Here is a 16,783-nt window from a genome sequence, read left to right as displayed (position 1 = left end):
ATCAGATGAATTGGGAAGTGAGTGACAACTCACTTGAGGTCCCTGATGATTTCTGGCAACTGACTTCAGATTTGTACACGTGAAACTGTAGAAAGCAGTCACATTGGTTAGCTTCTGGCTAGTATATTGAGAGAATCAGTATTTGGAATCCAGAGATTAAAAGGGGCTATTCAAATAAATTATGTGATTACACTCATTTAGAATTTTGAAAAGGAGTTTTAAATGTATCTAGGCATAGGTTCTAATAAATGTCTGGTCTGTTGATGAAATCTAAAGGGGAAAAATCGCTTTCTGGAATCGATGTGGACATCTTTTGTAGTAACAGGTTGTTACTGGTCTGGAGGTGATAAGACTGTCTGATGCCTCAGGGACCAACAGCACCTCCCTGGCTGATTGGTCTTTGATATGAACACTGATGGTGTGAAGTAAGGTAGCTTTGGAGGTTCACTTTATGTACAGGTGAGGTATTTATGCAACAGCTGATGGAATTTGGCTTATTCCAAATTCTCAAGATTCTAAATTGTATCAATAATGAGAATATACTGTACATGGAATCTTCCATCGAGGAACTGACTGTAGGAAACTGGTGTGGGCATCTATTTGGAGTATTATGATGGAAAACACTGCTATTCATGTCACAGTTCTGGCCATTACATTTCCCTTATATTGTAAAAACTACAAGCAAGGGTATCCTGCTTGTGTTCCCGTCCACGTACACACATAGCCTGACAGTTTTCCCAGCACTGCAGAAAGGCTAGTAAGGCCTAGACTCTCCTGGACAGATATGAGAGGATGTTAGAGATCATTTATTTTATCCCCATATTTTGCACATGTAGAAACTGAAGCCCAGAAATGTGAACAGACTGCCCAAAGTCACACAGCCACCTGGACAGCACTCAGTCCCATTTCTCCTGTCCCCTGGTCCAGTCTCCTCCCTTTGAGGCCATTTCAGATGGGCAGGAGGTCATTCTGATTGCCCACGGGAAGGAGTGCTTAGGTTTCTTCTCTGGGTGAAGCCCAGGAACAGGCAGATGACATTCACCAGCTACCAATGATGTTGGGCCATCCTCTTTGACGTATTGAGTACATCTGTAAAAATAGGAATTCCATGAGAATAGAGGGTCCCCAGCAAAATTCAACTAGATGGGAACATCATAAACAAAAGGGTGGTGTTCATCTTACATTTTTGTCTGTGACCACATAGGCTACAAGCAACACAGGTCTGAAGACTTGATCATATCCCACCATCCTGCAAGAGACTTTAAGCCCTTAGTTCATTATTTCTTCCCTGAGGACCTAGCTCTAACTTTGCAGCTCCCAGGAAATAAAGCATACTCCCACTTCTTTTAGTGAACCTGAAAAGTATCACCAAACAGATACAAATGATAGATGGCTGCAAAATGCTCAGTTATGTCAGTGCACCAGGGAAATGAGCTGCAGGTTTCAGGAGCCCAAACCATACTGAACATGAATCATGACCCAAGAGTAAGTGGTGTTCACACCACCTGAAGTTATTTAAATTTTTATTGTCAATTGCCTCATAAATTAGAGACTTGCTTAAGTGAAGACCAGCAGATGAACTCATAAAATATGCATCGAATACTTTATTGACGATATAGCTATAGCAGTGCAAAAAAGATGGCATCAAAGTGCATGTGAAAACAGTTTATATTGGCTTTGTGTCATGGAGAAGAGGGTCACTTGATGGTCTGCAAAGATGAGAAGCTGGTGAATGATGTCACTGGGTGCTTTGATTGGGTTGGAGGACTAATTTCTTTGAGAAATCCAAAAATTAATAAGTTAAGGGTCAAGAAAGGAAAAAAAGGAAAAAAATCTGGGTGGGAAAACCCCCATTTTCTACAATACAGCAATTTGAAGAAAAAGGCCTATTTTGTTTATTTTTTGATTTAAGAGTAGATTCAGAAACTTCTATGTTCATTTGCTTCTTCAGCCCACTATCTGCAAAATACCTTGAGCAGTTACACAGAGGAAACAAGAAGTAGATGGCTGCCTATTTTAACCTTTTTTAAAAAGGCAGATGTATACAAATATAATTTTCACACCATAAAATTCGCCTATTTCAATTCAGTGATCTTTAGCAAAACTGACAGAGCTTCAACCACCACTACAATCCAGTTTCAGCACATTTCCATCACCCAGAAAAGATCCCTCATGCCTATTTGGAGTCAGTCTCCATTTACACCTCAAGCCCCAGGTAACCACTAATCAATTTCTGTCTCTATAAATTTGTGTTTTCTGTAAGTTTCGTATATAAATGGCTGAGTAACATTCCATTCCATTGATATACCACATTTTGTTTACCCATGTCCCCAGTCCACTGACGTTTGGATTATTCCCATCTTTCCATTACTGTGAATAATGCTGATATGAACACTCACATACAAGTGTTTGTGTGATAAAAATTTCTGATTCTCTTGGCTAGATGTCTAATAGTGGTATTTCCAGGGCATACAGTAATTTTATGTTTAATTTTTAAAGAAACTGCCAAAAACTTTTCCAAAGTGTCAAAAATCAATTGACCATAAATGTAAGGATTTATTTCTGGACTCTGAATACTGTTCCACTGATCATATGACTATCCTTAATTCAGGACCACACTTTCTTGATTACTGAAGGTTTACAGTAAGTTTTGAAATTAAGAAGAGTAAGTCCGCCAGATTTGTTCTTTTTCAAAATGATTTTGGCTCTTCTGGGTCATTTACATTTATGTGTAAATTTTAAGATCAGCATCGCAATTTTGGCCAAAAAAAATTCCTGGGATTTTGTTTGATTTATGTAGAATCTATAGATCAGTTTGGTAAAAATGACTATTTTAACAATTTCAAGTTTTCTCGTCCATGAACATGATATTCAACTTCTTAGATCTGTCATTTCTCTCAGCAGGGTTTTGTAGTTTTCAGTGTATGAGCTTTTCATATATTTTTGATAAATTTATTCCTTAGTCTGTTCTTTTTGATTCTATAAATGGAATTCTTCTCTTAATTTTATTTTCAGACTGTTCATTATTAGTACATAGAAATACAATTTTTTCTTTTTTGTATATTTAACTTGCATCATGACATCTTGCAAAACTTGTTAACTCTAGTAGTGTTTATGTGCTTTCCTCAGGGTTTTCCACATATAGGGTTATATCATTTATGAAGAAAGACAACTTTACCCGTTCCTTTCCAATCTGGATGCCTTTATTTTTTTCTTGCCTGATTGCACTGGCTAGAACATCAAGTACAATGTTAAGTAGAAGTTGCAAGAGTACCTGGCCTTGTTTCTGATCTTAAGGGGAAATCATCCCATATTTCACCATTAAGTGTCATGCTTGCTGTAGGCTTTTTACAGATGCTTTTCATCAAGTTGAGGAAGTCTCCTTCTATTCCTGGTTTGTTGAGCGTCTTTATCATGAAAGGCTGTTGGATTTTGTCAGATGCGCCTTCTTCATGCATTAAGATAATAATATGGTTTTATTCTTTACTGTATTAATTTGGAGTATTACATTAATTGTGGATGCATAATTATGGATGTTAAATTAGCTTTGCATTCCTTGGATGACTCCTACTTGGTCATTGTGTATAATTCTTCTCATATGTTGCTGGATTTTTTGCTGATATTTTCTTAAGAGATATTTGCATCTATATTCATGAGGAATATAGGACTGTAGTGTTCTTTTTCTTGTGATGTCTTTGCCTGTTTTGGTATTGGGGTAATACTTGGCCTTCCCTTTTCTAATATAAGTGACCTTCCCAGTAATTTCTGGTTTCCTAGGGTTCCTCTTTTCAATCCTTCAGCCAGAAATCCAGGGTTTTATGTCCCTAACTCAGTCGCGTGCTTCCACATATTGTGCTTGCCTTTGGGACCAAACAGAGGCTAGATACATAGAGAGAACAGTGGGGGTTCACCCACCCTGTTGGAGCAAGAAGATTCCACTCCTGCAGGGTTTTGGCTCCTGCAGGCTCGTATTGCCAACACTGCTGCCACTGCACAGAATTGCTTAGGGACTTAGGTCTGAGTATGGAGGGAGAAAGAGGAGAAGGATTTCTGTATTCTCTCCAAGGGTTAGGAGTTCCTTTTCCCATTCCTCAAGCCAGAACTAGAGGGCTTCTTTTAGAACTCTCTCTGTCTATACCCTGGAGCCCACTTCTGTGTTTTGGGCTGTCTTGAGGTCAGGCCAGGGAATACCAGAGGAAAAAAATGGTAAACACCCTACCAATTTGGTGGTACTTTGAATTCTTGTCTTCTTTTCCAACCCATTTGCTACCAGTTGCTTTTCGGAATTCTTAAATAGATTTTACCTAGAAACCCAAACACTATATGTCTGTTTTTTATTTTGTTTTCTAATAATTCATTTTAAATTTATTTTACAAGATCGTTGGTCCTCACATTGATTGGAAATCAAAAATAATGACTTTTCTGGATGATGGAATGGAGGCTTTTGGGGGTTTTTTGGAGGAGTAGTGGAGATTGGGTCTCTCTACTAATGATCAGTCATCTAGCGTAGAAAATAGGACTTTAGATAGAATTGGACTTTACAGATCAAAAATGAAGCTACCAGTTTCTTCCTGTAGTGGACACAACAATCACATTCACTCCAAGTGTTGATTCAGGTGGTAGCATTTGGAAATAACAGAGCAGTACTTTCCTTTGTTTTTTCTGAAATTGCCTGGGTGTGAAGTCTTCCTAGAGAGATTATAACCGAGCTGGGCTTTGAAGGGGTTATCTGGAACACGAAAGCCCTTGCTTATTTTTAAATATCTTTTTTCAGATTGGATGATTTCTGTTCATTTGTCTTCAGGTCTCTTTCCTTCATCGTATCAATTCTGCTATTTAGCCCTTCCAGATATTGTTGGGGTTTTTTTTACTTCTAAAATTTCCATTTGTTTTTTTTATAGTTCCTTTTTCTCAGCTGAAAACAACTACCTTACTGTTCATTTCAAGAGTATTTACCTTTACCTCACCTACTGTGGTTATAACTGCTGATTTGCATCTTAATCTGATTATTCCAACACCTGAGCCATCTAAATACTGTGATCTGTTGATTTCCTTTACCTTGAGAATTGGTTATGTTTGCTTGCTTCTTTTGTATGTTGCATTTTGGATCGTGTATGCATATATTGGATATTATAGTTTAAAACTCTGGATCCTGTTTAAATTCTCCAGAAAAGGCTGCCTTTTTTTGTTTTGTTTTAACAAAGCTTGATTAGATTTAGACTGTAAATTCTGCCTCATTTTCTATGTGCAGTGTTTCCCATATCAGTTCAGTTTTAAAAGGCTGTTCCCAACAGCATAGAACAGAAAGTACTCCAGAGTATACAGTATATGCATGTCCTGTAATTCCTCAACAGTGTGATTCTAAGTAAAGAATCGCACGCTATCCTGTATCTGTGACTTTCACTGTCTGCACTTACTTTTTCTATTAACTATTAATGTTTTATTTATTTTTTTAGCAACAGAAAATTCAAAGAACTCCAACAAAGAAAAACAAATCCAAAAAACTGGATCCACTCAAAGGCCAGAAGGTTATTGCAAGATGTGATGAAAATGGCTTTTATTTTCCAGGTAGGTATTTTATTTTGTAAGATTCCTTTGTTACATAATATGATATTGGGAACCAGAAGTTCTCAAACTGTGCTTTCCCTAGCGCACTGACACGTCATGAGCTATGCTGAGGTATTCCACTTCTAAAATGAAATGATGAAGTTTCTCCCCATATTTGTGGGGAAGTAACAGCCAGAAAAACTTACTTTAATCTTTCTTTTGTTTAGTAAAGTTTTCCTACATACCTACTATGTTCCACGTGTGTAATATCCCTAAGGTGCTGGTCTAGCGTCGTGAGCAGACCCCAGAAGAAAATCCTTGTTTTCATGAAGCTTACATGCAAGGAGAGGAGACAGACAAGCAACCAAATAAGTAAAATACGTAGTGTGTCAGACACAGGGCTATGAAGGGAAATGAAGCCACGAAGAGGGTTGAGCGTGTCAGAGGTGAAGCTCGCGATTCTAGATATGGTGGTCAAGGAAGAGCTTCCAGGGAAGGCAACATATTACTAAGGACTTTAAAAAGGAGCCATGAGATTATCTCAGGGAGAGTTCTAAACACAGGGAACAGCAGTACGAAGTCCTGAGGATGGAGTGCCCATGACACCCTCTTCCTTGAAGGAAGAGGCCAGTGTGCCTGGACCCGAGGGGTTTGCCCAAGACTTTCTGGGGCATGTGATCCTGAAGGAATCAGCCAGGTGAAGTTAAGCAAGAGCTTCATGAATAATGAAAATGATACGTGTGAAGATCTAGAGGTGAAGAAAAACATTTTATGCCTGGAGAAATAAAATAGATTATGGCTGGAACCTAGAATGCAAGGGAAGGGTAGAAAGTAAGAAAGCTCTTCGGAGAGGTGAGTGTGTGGCTGTTCATAAAGGGTTATGTTAAGAGGTTTGAACTTTATTGGGGAGTCACATTTAAAGCAGGAAGAAACACAATCACACTTGAAGTTTTAAAAAGATCCCTCCCAGCGCTGTGTGAAGAGTATATACGGAGTGGTTTAGGATGTCACTCGGGTCCCTGGTGTGGGTCATAAGGTAAAGGATGGTACCTGTAGGAGATGGTGGTATGGACAGGAAGATAACGAGGTGTGTCTGGGACGTGACGAATTGTAGGTGCACCACAAGATGCTAAAGTTGGCAGAGAAGCAATTGGAGATAATGGGTCCAGAGTCTGGAGGAGGAAATCTGTCGGGAGATAGAGATTTTTGCCACGTCAGCACAAAAGGAGTCATTGAAATCATGGTAAAGGCCTATTGGGAAAGAGAGCTTAGAGAAAGAACCCTGAGGAAGAGCTGTCAAGCAGAAAGACTGTACCTCAAAATATAGCTGATCTTAACGTAGGCATTATCTGTCAATCACCAGTTAAGTAGTTCTTTATTAAACTTAATTTAATCTGCTTTTTAAGTGAGAAAAATACTTCATCAGGAGTTTGGGTTGCCAGCAGGCATATGTGTAGAACTTATAACTAGGCTATTTTATTTGAAATTTGGTAAATGTGCTTTGAAGTTGACTGGGTGAGAGAAAAACGGATCTAGGCATTTGAGATGAGCTCCTAGGCGGAGGCATGAAACTCTTCTTTGCAAGAGCAGGGCCTGAGAACCTCCTATTTCTCTGGGGCTTAGATTCACTGAGAGGTGATCATAGGAGGCCACCCCTGCTTGGTTTTCTGAATCTGAGTCACGGAGCAGGACCCAAGGCTAATTTAGCAATTGAATGAAAATGCTGAAAATGACAGGATTCCAAATGGCTGGACTAGGGCTTGAGATCAGTTTGCCGGCCAGGGTCCCAGAAAAAAATAATACTGCTCAAACTTTTCCCCCAACCATCCCTGCGTAATAAGGAAATGCAGAAGACCTACCACTGCTGATCTGGGGGAGTAGAGGAAACAGGTAACATGTAGCCACATGCAATACCTAAGGCCATGCCAGCAATGATTATTGCCCTGGTTGTTTTTAAATATGCAGCTAGAAGCAGAGAACGCACAGTCCTAATAGCTCCATGGGATTTGGCCCTTTGGGAATTTTTAATCTGTGGCTCAGATAAGTCACTTGAAAGGTAATAAATATTTGATGGGAATCCCCTGGCAGTCAGGTGGTAAGTGGTTAGGTCTCGGCACGTTCACTGCCAGGTCCCGGGTTCAGTCAATCCCTGGTCAGGGAACTAAGATCCTGCAAGCCGTGTAGTGCGGCCAGAAAAAAAAAAAAAAAAGGTAATAACATAATAAACACTTGAATTTAGTCATATAATCAGTTATTTTGATTAGTGGCTAGTTAGTAAATATTGACTCAGCTGAATTAAATGATGATGCATCGGTTAAGGATGGACTTAGTTTCTGTTTCCCTCCCCACAGCCCCCCTTTACACTCCCCTCCCCCCCACAAAGTCAATGTATCTTGTCTTTAACTGGGAACTTCAACTCTATTTTACCCTCATAGAGTTATTTTTTCAAAAAAAAATAATTTTAACTTCCAGAAAATTTGCAAGAATAATAGAGAACTCCTGTATACTTTTACCCAGATTTACCAATTTTTAACATTTTGTCACATTTATTTTACCAATCTATTATTTTATTTTTCCATTCTCTCTGTCTCCTTCCCTCTACCATAACACACACATTATTTTATCCTGAACTATTTGAGATTAGGTAACATCATGCCCCTTTGCCCCTTGATACATGTATTTCTCAAGAACAAGGGTATTGTCTTAATATTACCACAGTCAAGTTATAAAATTCAGGAAAGTTAATATTATATAGTTTTATCTATATATTTCAATTTGGTTAATTATGCCAAGAATAGCCCTTATAGCATTTTTTTCCTCTAGTATAGGTCCCAATTCAGAATTGTTATTGCATTTAGTTATTTCTCTTTAGTCTGCTTTAATCTAGATCATTCTCTAGCCTTTTCCATCATCTTTCATGATACTGACATTATTTAACAGTAAGGTCAATTATGTTATGGAATGTTCCTCAATTTGGGTTAAATTAGATTCAGGTTAAGTGTTTCCAGCCAAAATGTTATGTGATATCATTGATGCCACATCCCTCTCAGGGCAACCTATCCAAAGGCACATGATGTCCAGGTGTCCTCATTAGTGATGTTCATTTAGATCACCTGGTCACTGCAGGTGACTATTTTTACCCCTTACAGAAAAGAAGGCCAAATAGAGTTTTGTGGCATGATATTCACTGATGACTCCTTTTCTGATAACTTTTGTTCAAAACCTTCTAAATGTTTTTAATGAAAAATAGCTTTAAAATGTATCTGAGCAGAAGGTGGCTTTGGAGCGATGGGATCAGAGCATCCATTGCTCGAGGCCAGGTCTACACTGGAGCAGAACTGACCCAGTTGTTGCTGCCATCCTTGGGAATCAGGGCAGGGATTTCCGTCTGGCTAACTCTATTCAGGGGTCAGTGTGGATTCACTAGTTGAGGAAGGATTGCGTCGTGCAGAACAGAAGGGACAAGCTGGTAGCCTGGCTTATTAGGATGCTGAAAGGCAGGGAGGCAGACACACTTCAGAACCTTATTTTAAATCATTATTTGTAGGAACTGGGTCATCCTTCCCATTGTTTAGCAAGAAGCAGCATTTTATCTCAGGAAATTCAGTGACGAAAAGTCTGGGTTGCAAGATTTCTGCACTATGTCGTTGGAACAAGTTATAACGGAAGAAAAAGGTTGGGGCGGGGGAGGACTGAATACTTTCTCAGGGGTCATGATTTAGGGTCAGACAATCCTAAGTTTTTATTTATTCGAAGTCTGCCTCTTGCCTCTACCAGCCGTGTGACTGGAATCACTGAAGTTCTCTGAGCCTGTTTCCTTATCTTGCCAAATGAGATTTAAAACAGTTAAACCCCCCGTAAGATCATGGTGTAGATTAAATATGATAATGTACAGCATCTTGAAATTGGCAAGTGTTCATTACCTGTAGAGTATTTCTATTATCTCCTCTTGGGAGATATAAACAACTCACCTGGGGTCCTCACCTGGGGGTAGAGGGAGCGCTTGCAGTTTAAAAACTTTAACAACAGCTTTCAAACTTTAAGAGCAATTTGAAAAGGCAAAAACCAGCACAGTGCGCTCTAAAGGAAACCTCTGAGACTAAAGAAGAAGAGAATGTGATGACTAGACGTGTAGGCTGGCATTCAGTGGAGGGGGACAGGTGGAGCGGACGCTTCTGGTGGAGCAGAACTGACGCCCTTTTCAGGAAATGGGATTCGAGCCGGGCTGTGAATATCGGAAGGTCCTTATAGCCAGAGGTTAAAAAAAAAATCCGCTGTCCAGCCTGAGAAATTCCTGTTTGGAGCGAAGATTGAAAACCATTCCTGCTTTTTTCGCCAAATGAACTCACCCATGCTGTCTGCCTAGACTGTTTCTTCACTCCCCTGACCTCTGGGCATAGGCAGTGTTTTTGCTGAGGGTCTCAACTAAGGTGTGCCCCCTTTTCCCCCGCACCTGGGTATAGGAGAGCCCCCTGACTGAGGTGGGGAGGCCCACTCGTACCCAGGAAGATGACGGAGTAGAGATGCTTCTTTCTGCCTGCTGGTCCAACCTCCAGAGCCCAGTCCCCTAACATGGTCCCAGGAGACGTTTCAGAGCAGGAAACACCATCTCACCTCTCTGAGGCTGAGGGCAAAGAGAAGCTGCAGTGTAAGGGCAGCCAAAAATCGGAAGCTGATCTTGAATCAGGGCCTAGAAATGGTAGCAACTCCTTAATGAGGTGGAGAAGGGGTAAGTGCAGAGGCTGAGCCATGACCAAACAGGCCAGCAGCTCTGGGTCCTCCCGCCTTGGAGGACAGCCAGGTGTCAACACCGTGAGGCTGGTTCTAGAGTTAGATTGGAAGAAACTACACTGATTTCTGGAGGCGAACAAAGGTCCACATCTGCAGAGATTGGAACATAAAAGATCTGGTAGTCTAAATTGCCCATCGACAGATGAATGGATAAAGAAGGTGTGGTACATATATACAATGGAATATTACTCAGCCATAAAAAGGAACGAAACTGGGTCATTTGTAGAGATGTGGATGGATCTAGAGACTGTCATACAGAGTGAAGTAAGTCAGAAAGAGAAAAACAAATATCGTATATTAATGCATATTTGTGGAACCTAGAAAAATGGCACAGATGAACCTGTCTGCAGGGCAGAAATAGAGACACAGATGTAGAGAACAAACGTATGGACACCAAGGGGGGAAGTGGCGGGGGGAGGTGGTGGTGGGATGAACTGGGAGATTGGGATTGACATGTATACACTAATATGTATAAAATGGATGACTAATAAGAACCTGCTGTATAAAAAAATAAATAAAATTAAATTAAAAAAAATGCAAGACACTAAGTGAGCTATCTTGCTTGTTATCAGAATAAAAGATGAGGAAAGAGATTTAAAAAAAAAAAAAAAGAGCTGGTAGTAACATACCAAAAGTCTAGGTCTAGCGGTCTCGAGCAGGGGTCGGCAGCCTTTTTCTGTAAAAGGCAGCCGATACATGCCTTAGACGCCGCAGGCCGTCCAGTCACACAGCTACTCACCTGAGGCAGATACCTGAAAAACTGCATCCCAGGTTTAAGACTGGATTCTGCAAAGTCCCAAAGGCTAAGAATTTGAGGAGGGTCCCACTGGCCAACAAGGTCATCTTGGCAGCCCAGACCTTTACCCCTGCCTGGGGCAGGGCCGGGGTCGGGGTAGGTTGGGATGGGCTTGTGTGCTTGGGGATGCTAGGATTCTCCTCAACTCAGAGAGGTTCTTCGTTTTCATAATAGGAATTCTTTCTAAAAAATAGTGTTCGTTTTCCTAATTAAAAGGGTAGAGTCAGTTTATGGTAGAAAATGTGTGAACTATTTGTAAAGAATATTTCAGAAGCCAAACCGAACATCTAGTCCAATAAGAAAACAGACAATATAAAGCTGGTTTTCATGTGTGTGTGGTGTTTTTTAAAAAAATAAGTTTTCCCTTTCTTTGGCCATTTAAAAGAAGACACCTGGACTTGAGATGAAAATCAGCAGCTGTTTCTTTGCCACCTGAAAGCACATAGGACTTTGCGAACGCCGGTGTGTGAGCTGGGGCGAGGATGCCAGGCACTCACGCTGTGGGAGCCCAGTGGGACGAGCACATTTCTGTCTCAAACTAGGGCGTCCAAGTGCAGCTGTTACTGCCGGGGAAGTCAAAACGTCCCCCCAGTATTTATAATCCCTTTTAAATGGGAAAATATAATAAATTTCAACTAGGATAAATGACAAAATATGTGAACCTTAACACCAATATTTTCTTTTCCTGTTACAATAATCTCTGCACGTAACTAAAAGACGAGAAAACTTCTTGCTTCCTTTTTTCTTCCTTTTCTGATTGTACATTTTAGGGACACTGTGGGGTGTATAATATTAGATGAAAAGCTGAGGATGAAAATTCATATTTCCTTTCACTTTCACAATTTAACAATGATTTTCCTTTTTTAAATTTTTATTGGAGTATAGTTGATTTACAATGTTGTGTTAGTTTCAGGTGTACAGCAAAGTGAATCACTTATACATATACCTACATCCACTCTGTTTTAGATTCTATTCCCATATAGGTCGTTACAGAGTACTGAGTAGTGTTCCCTGTGCTGGACAGTAGGTCCTTATTAGTTATCTATTTTATATATAGTAGTGTGTATACTAACAACGATTTTCTGTCTCCAAGTATTATAGAAGGAAATATGACTAAAATAAATAAGGGAATCAGACGTTAGGAAGCGTCCAGGGAAAGGATATTTCTAGGAACAGTGTTCCCAGCAGGATGGCCGCTGGTAATGCTGGTTGAACAAGTTTCCACGCATTCTCTTAGCTTCCCAGCTCAGCTCTAGAGCAGAGCACGGCACTGCACTCTGAGTTGGTCAACCCCAGCAGGCATCATAGAGTATCCAGTGTTATCTGGTGGAGAAACCAAGGGGCACAGTGATGTAAGCAGGCAAAGTGCTGTAACTTAGCTTGACCAACGGGATGGGGCAAGCCTAAGGGAATAAGCATTGCCTTTCTGTTTTATTTTAAATGTGATTCCTTACAGGGGTTGTGAAGAAGTGTGTGAGCCCCACCCACGCGCTCGTGGGCTTCAGGTATGGCGACACCAAGGTCGTGCCCATCTCGTTCATCACACCTGTGGGGGGCGCCATGCCCTGCCCACTGCTCCAGGTACCTGCTCCAGCCATCTGTTCCTGGGCCCCCTTTTTTTTTTTTTTTTTTTTTTGCAGTACCCGGGCCTCTCACTGTTGTGGCCTCTCCTGTTGCGGAGCACAGGCTCCGGACGCGCAGGCTCAGCGGCCATGGCTCACAGGCCCAGCCGCTCCGCGGCATGTGGGATCCTCCCGGACCGGGGCACGAACCCACGTCCCCTGCATCGGCAGGTGGACTCCCAACCACTGCGCCACCAGGGAAGCCCCATGGGCCCCTTTTCACCGTTCCTAGAGCTCTGGATAACAGTGACCCCTCTTCCTATGACCCCTTGCCTAGCAATTTCTTTGCTCCTGACCCTGATCTGCTAACGCCCTGTTAAGCAGCTCAGGACTGCACAGACCTGCTTGCATTGCCCTGAGGCTCTTGTTGCTTTACAGACAATGGATGGTCGTGGGCGGGAGTTGCTGTAACTGCTGGTGCTCCTGAAGCTTTCACTGCAGAAGATTATACTAAACCAGATTTAATAACAAAGGCAGAGGGAGCCCTTTCCTTGACGTTGTAGTCAGTTGATGCCAGCCCTTGTTGCCATAATGCAGTTACCCCTGAACATGCATTCCAGGGGTGAGCCGGGCTGACGTGTTCTCTTCTGCTTATAAATTCATCAGAGCTGTGCCGTGTCTGGCACATCCTCCTGTGCTATCCTCATCCCCGCACCAAGGCGAGAGTGTAGAGAGAAAACCCCCCAGAGCTGCACTGCTGCTGTTTCTTGGATAGTGTGAGCCAGGAGGAAGAGTGCTGAGGAGTGCTCGTAGGATTCACACTGGTTGTCTGTTCCCACCTCCCCTTGGGCAGACTTAGAGGGCACATCAGTGCACTTTCCCCCTGACCGTGAATCCTCTCCATCTGACAGGTGCCCTGCAGCTTTGTATGACCCTTCACAAGACTTTCTTTCTGCTGGAAGTTATCTCTTGGGACTTTTTCCCATGGACGCCAGGTGTGAGCTTTGGAACCACATTAAACCAATCTGCTCCTCTCCTCTGTCCCCGATAACCCTTCAGACACAGGAGGGCACTGTCCATTCTCTCCCTGGCCCTCATGTGAAACATTACAGCTTCCTTCGACCAGTCTTTGTAAGATATGGTTTCCAGACCCCTCACCATCTTGCTGACTGTCCCTGAGACCCTTGTCAGGGGAAGCCCTGCTAAAATGCGGCTTCCCCAAACTGGTCACAAAATTCCAGCTGTGGCCCAATGAGCCCAGGGAATTTTGGACCTAGCGACTCTTTCCAACCGAGGAAAAAAAATATGTATTTGAATTCTAGCATCAGTACTTGCTAGTCGTCTTGGGGTGTTTTAAAAGCAAGCTTATATGAATATTGTCTCTAAGATGGATAAGCGAAATATTTGCCGTGAAAGATGTTCTCATCTACAGGTTGGAGATTATGTGTTTGCCAAAGTTGTGATACCCCGAGGGTTTGGCTTCTACGTGCCCGCCGTTGTCATAGCGGTTCCAAATCAAGATGTGGCCGAAGATAAAGTCTACACAGTCTTAAAATGTAACAGCCGGAGAGTAAGTAGACTTTCACTCAGAAAAGAACATTCTCGCTAGGCAGAGAGTGGCTTCCTTTTACCCCTGCCTTTCTTGCAGGCAATGCCTGGCTCTCTCCTGGCACCGCCAGATGTCTCGAAAGAGCAATCTCCCTGGCTGTTTCTATTCCCCCTGCACATCCACCCGCTGTGGTTAGAGTCCTGTCCGCTGTACAACACAAAATCCGCCTTTGCGAAGGTCGCCGTGACCTCCTCACTCCTCTGTCAGATGGTCTTTGGGGCTCTCGTCCCACATTTGGGGTCTGGGGAGGCTCGCACCAATTCCGGCTTCGTCAAGGGCCTCCCCAGGTTCTTACAGCCCCACTTTCTCTCTCTCTCCCTGCTGCTACTGCTGCTGTTCCCTCTGTATTTTTCCTAAAAGTTTTAGGAAAAAAATCATTATCAGTTTACAAATCTGATGATGTCACTTGCCTACCTGATGTGCCCCCTGTCCCTCACCCGCCCTACACACATGCGCACACACACACTTCTCGGCAACCTCAAGGAAAAGCCCAGCCCGACCCCCGCCTGACCCCCCCGCCTGCCCCGTGAGCTTGGCTACCAGCCCTATGGAAGGTTCACCGCTTCCCGAACACAGTGGGCTTTCCCAAGCCCCTGCGTTTTAACCCTTCCTGGACCACCCTCCCCATCTTCTTTCTGTCACCCGAAGACGCTGCCTGATCTCTGCTGAGGCCCTCAGGTTCCCCTGCACACTGTCCTGCCTTCCTTCCGCCCCGGCTCCCTCACCAATCTCCCAGCTCCTTAAAGGCAGGGACCGGGCCCTATCCATCTTTGCATCCCTGGTACCGCTGCTGGTGAAGAACAAGTTCTCACAATTGCTTTATGAGGTACTTGAATGAACGATGTTTTCTAATGGAAATAACATGTTCTGATGGCCCACTTAATACGCCTGGAAAATGGATTGGCAAGCGAAAAGCAGCAAACGAAAGAGTCGTGCTAACTTATTCAGCACTTACTGTGTGGCACAGGTACTAACCCAGGTGCTTCACACCTAGTGAACAGCTGGCTGCTCAGAACGCTGTGAGGCGGGTACTCTTATCCCCATTTTCAGATAAGGAACCTGACGCAGAGAGGTGAAGTCACACCCAGGGTGAGCAGTGTTACAGGCTTTGAACCCAGGCAGTCTGGTTCCGTGGCCTGCACTCTAAATGTCTGTGCCCAACTGCCTAGTAAACAGAACAAAAATATCTAATCAGTTCTTTTTTTTTCAAACATCTTTATTGAAGTATAATTGCCTTACATTGTTGTGTTAGTTTCTGCTGTATAACAAAGTGAATCTCTAATCGATTCTTGACTGTAGCATGGGGTATGTCCATAAGGGAAGGGGTCATGGTGAATGAATTTTAGGATGAAGGGATGAAATGTAGGATGGATGAGTGAAGGCCGTCAGAGCCAGTGGCCGCAGGAGCACTGTATCCCATCCGACAGAATGAGAGGGAGAAAGGGCATCTTCTCATCAACCCAGGAAAAACCGTGAGAGATAATGGACTTTCCTGGAGCTGTTTGGATGACATTGAAGGAGCCTGGAAGGGCAGCGGGTGGGAAGCATCTCTGCCAGGTGGCCCTGGTCTGGGGACATCTACCAGGCAAGAGAGGAGAAAGCAGATCAAGGGACGTTTGACGAGATGCCTGTGGGTGGGTCCCAGGTGTGGGGAGAGATGTAGCCGGTGACCCAGGATCCCTGAGGAAGAGCCTCAGAGCCCAGGAAGGACCTTGCAGGTTACCCCCCTTGGCAGTGGGGCCCTGGACTAGACGGCATGGTCTTGGGGATGGATGCTGAGAACAGTTCTGATAGAAATTCTGGGAGACCCAGGGGCTGACAGTGGGACATACAGCGTGGGGTGGTGGTGACAGTTCATAAGTCCAGGAAAGAGATGGCCAAGGCTGGACTTAGGCTAGAAAGGAAGGTGGTTATATGAAGGTGTGTGTCTGTGTGTGTTTGTGTGCGCGCGTGTACATCAGTGGATGCACGTGCACACACACACACACACACCCCTTGACAAATGGTGCACTTGACAAATGATCCAGGATGTGGAGAAATGACAGGAAGGACTCAATGATGACTTTTATTCAGCGTAAACTTATCAAGCTGGACTCTGCATTTACGCTGCCCGGAACAGGATAATGGCTGGTAGCTGTTACAGTGGGTTGAGCTTGATTAAAATTACATCTGAATTGTGGACATTTCTGATTTAAATTGAATGAACTCTTTTGGTATCATTACAGGGATTTTGCCCTCGGAGTGCACTTATTAAGATCAGCCAAAACAAATACGCCCTCTCTTGCGCTCATATTAAGTCACCCCCAATTCAGGAGGATTCAAAAGCGTAAGTGGACCCAACTTTCTACTTTCTGAATGTTATTTATATCTTGGCACTTTTAATCTGTTTCTGAGTTGAGACCCACTATCTCTACATACTTGGGGAGAAAAGCAAAGGTGGAGGACTTCCTACCAAAGTGCAAGTCTATGATGATTGTT

The 16,783-nt window shown here is 42.9% G+C and overlaps 1 protein-coding gene across 8 annotated transcripts in view; it reads left to right on the top strand.

The window, feature by feature from the left end:
• The window catches only part of VWA3B (von Willebrand factor A domain containing 3B), a 244,818-nt gene that overhangs the window by 219,048 nt on the left and 8,987 nt on the right, over positions 1–16,783 (top strand). For all 8 annotated transcript variants that reach the window (XM_079941376.1, XM_079941377.1, XM_079941375.1 and 5 more), the window contains 4 exons: positions 5,457–5,568; positions 12,591–12,715; positions 14,129–14,266; positions 16,531–16,631. In XM_079941376.1, the coding sequence (XP_079797502.1) occupies positions 5,457–5,568; positions 12,591–12,715; positions 14,129–14,266; positions 16,531–16,631 (476 nt within the window). The remainder of the gene's footprint in view (positions 1–5,456; positions 5,569–12,590; positions 12,716–14,128; positions 14,267–16,530; positions 16,632–16,783) is intronic.

This window comes from Stenella coeruleoalba (assembly GCF_951394435.1).
Source record: "Stenella coeruleoalba genome assembly, chromosome: 13".
In the NCBI taxonomy this organism is placed as follows: domain Eukaryota; kingdom Metazoa; phylum Chordata; class Mammalia; order Artiodactyla; family Delphinidae; genus Stenella; species Stenella coeruleoalba.
This window is presented reverse-complemented; position numbering and strand designations above follow the sequence as displayed.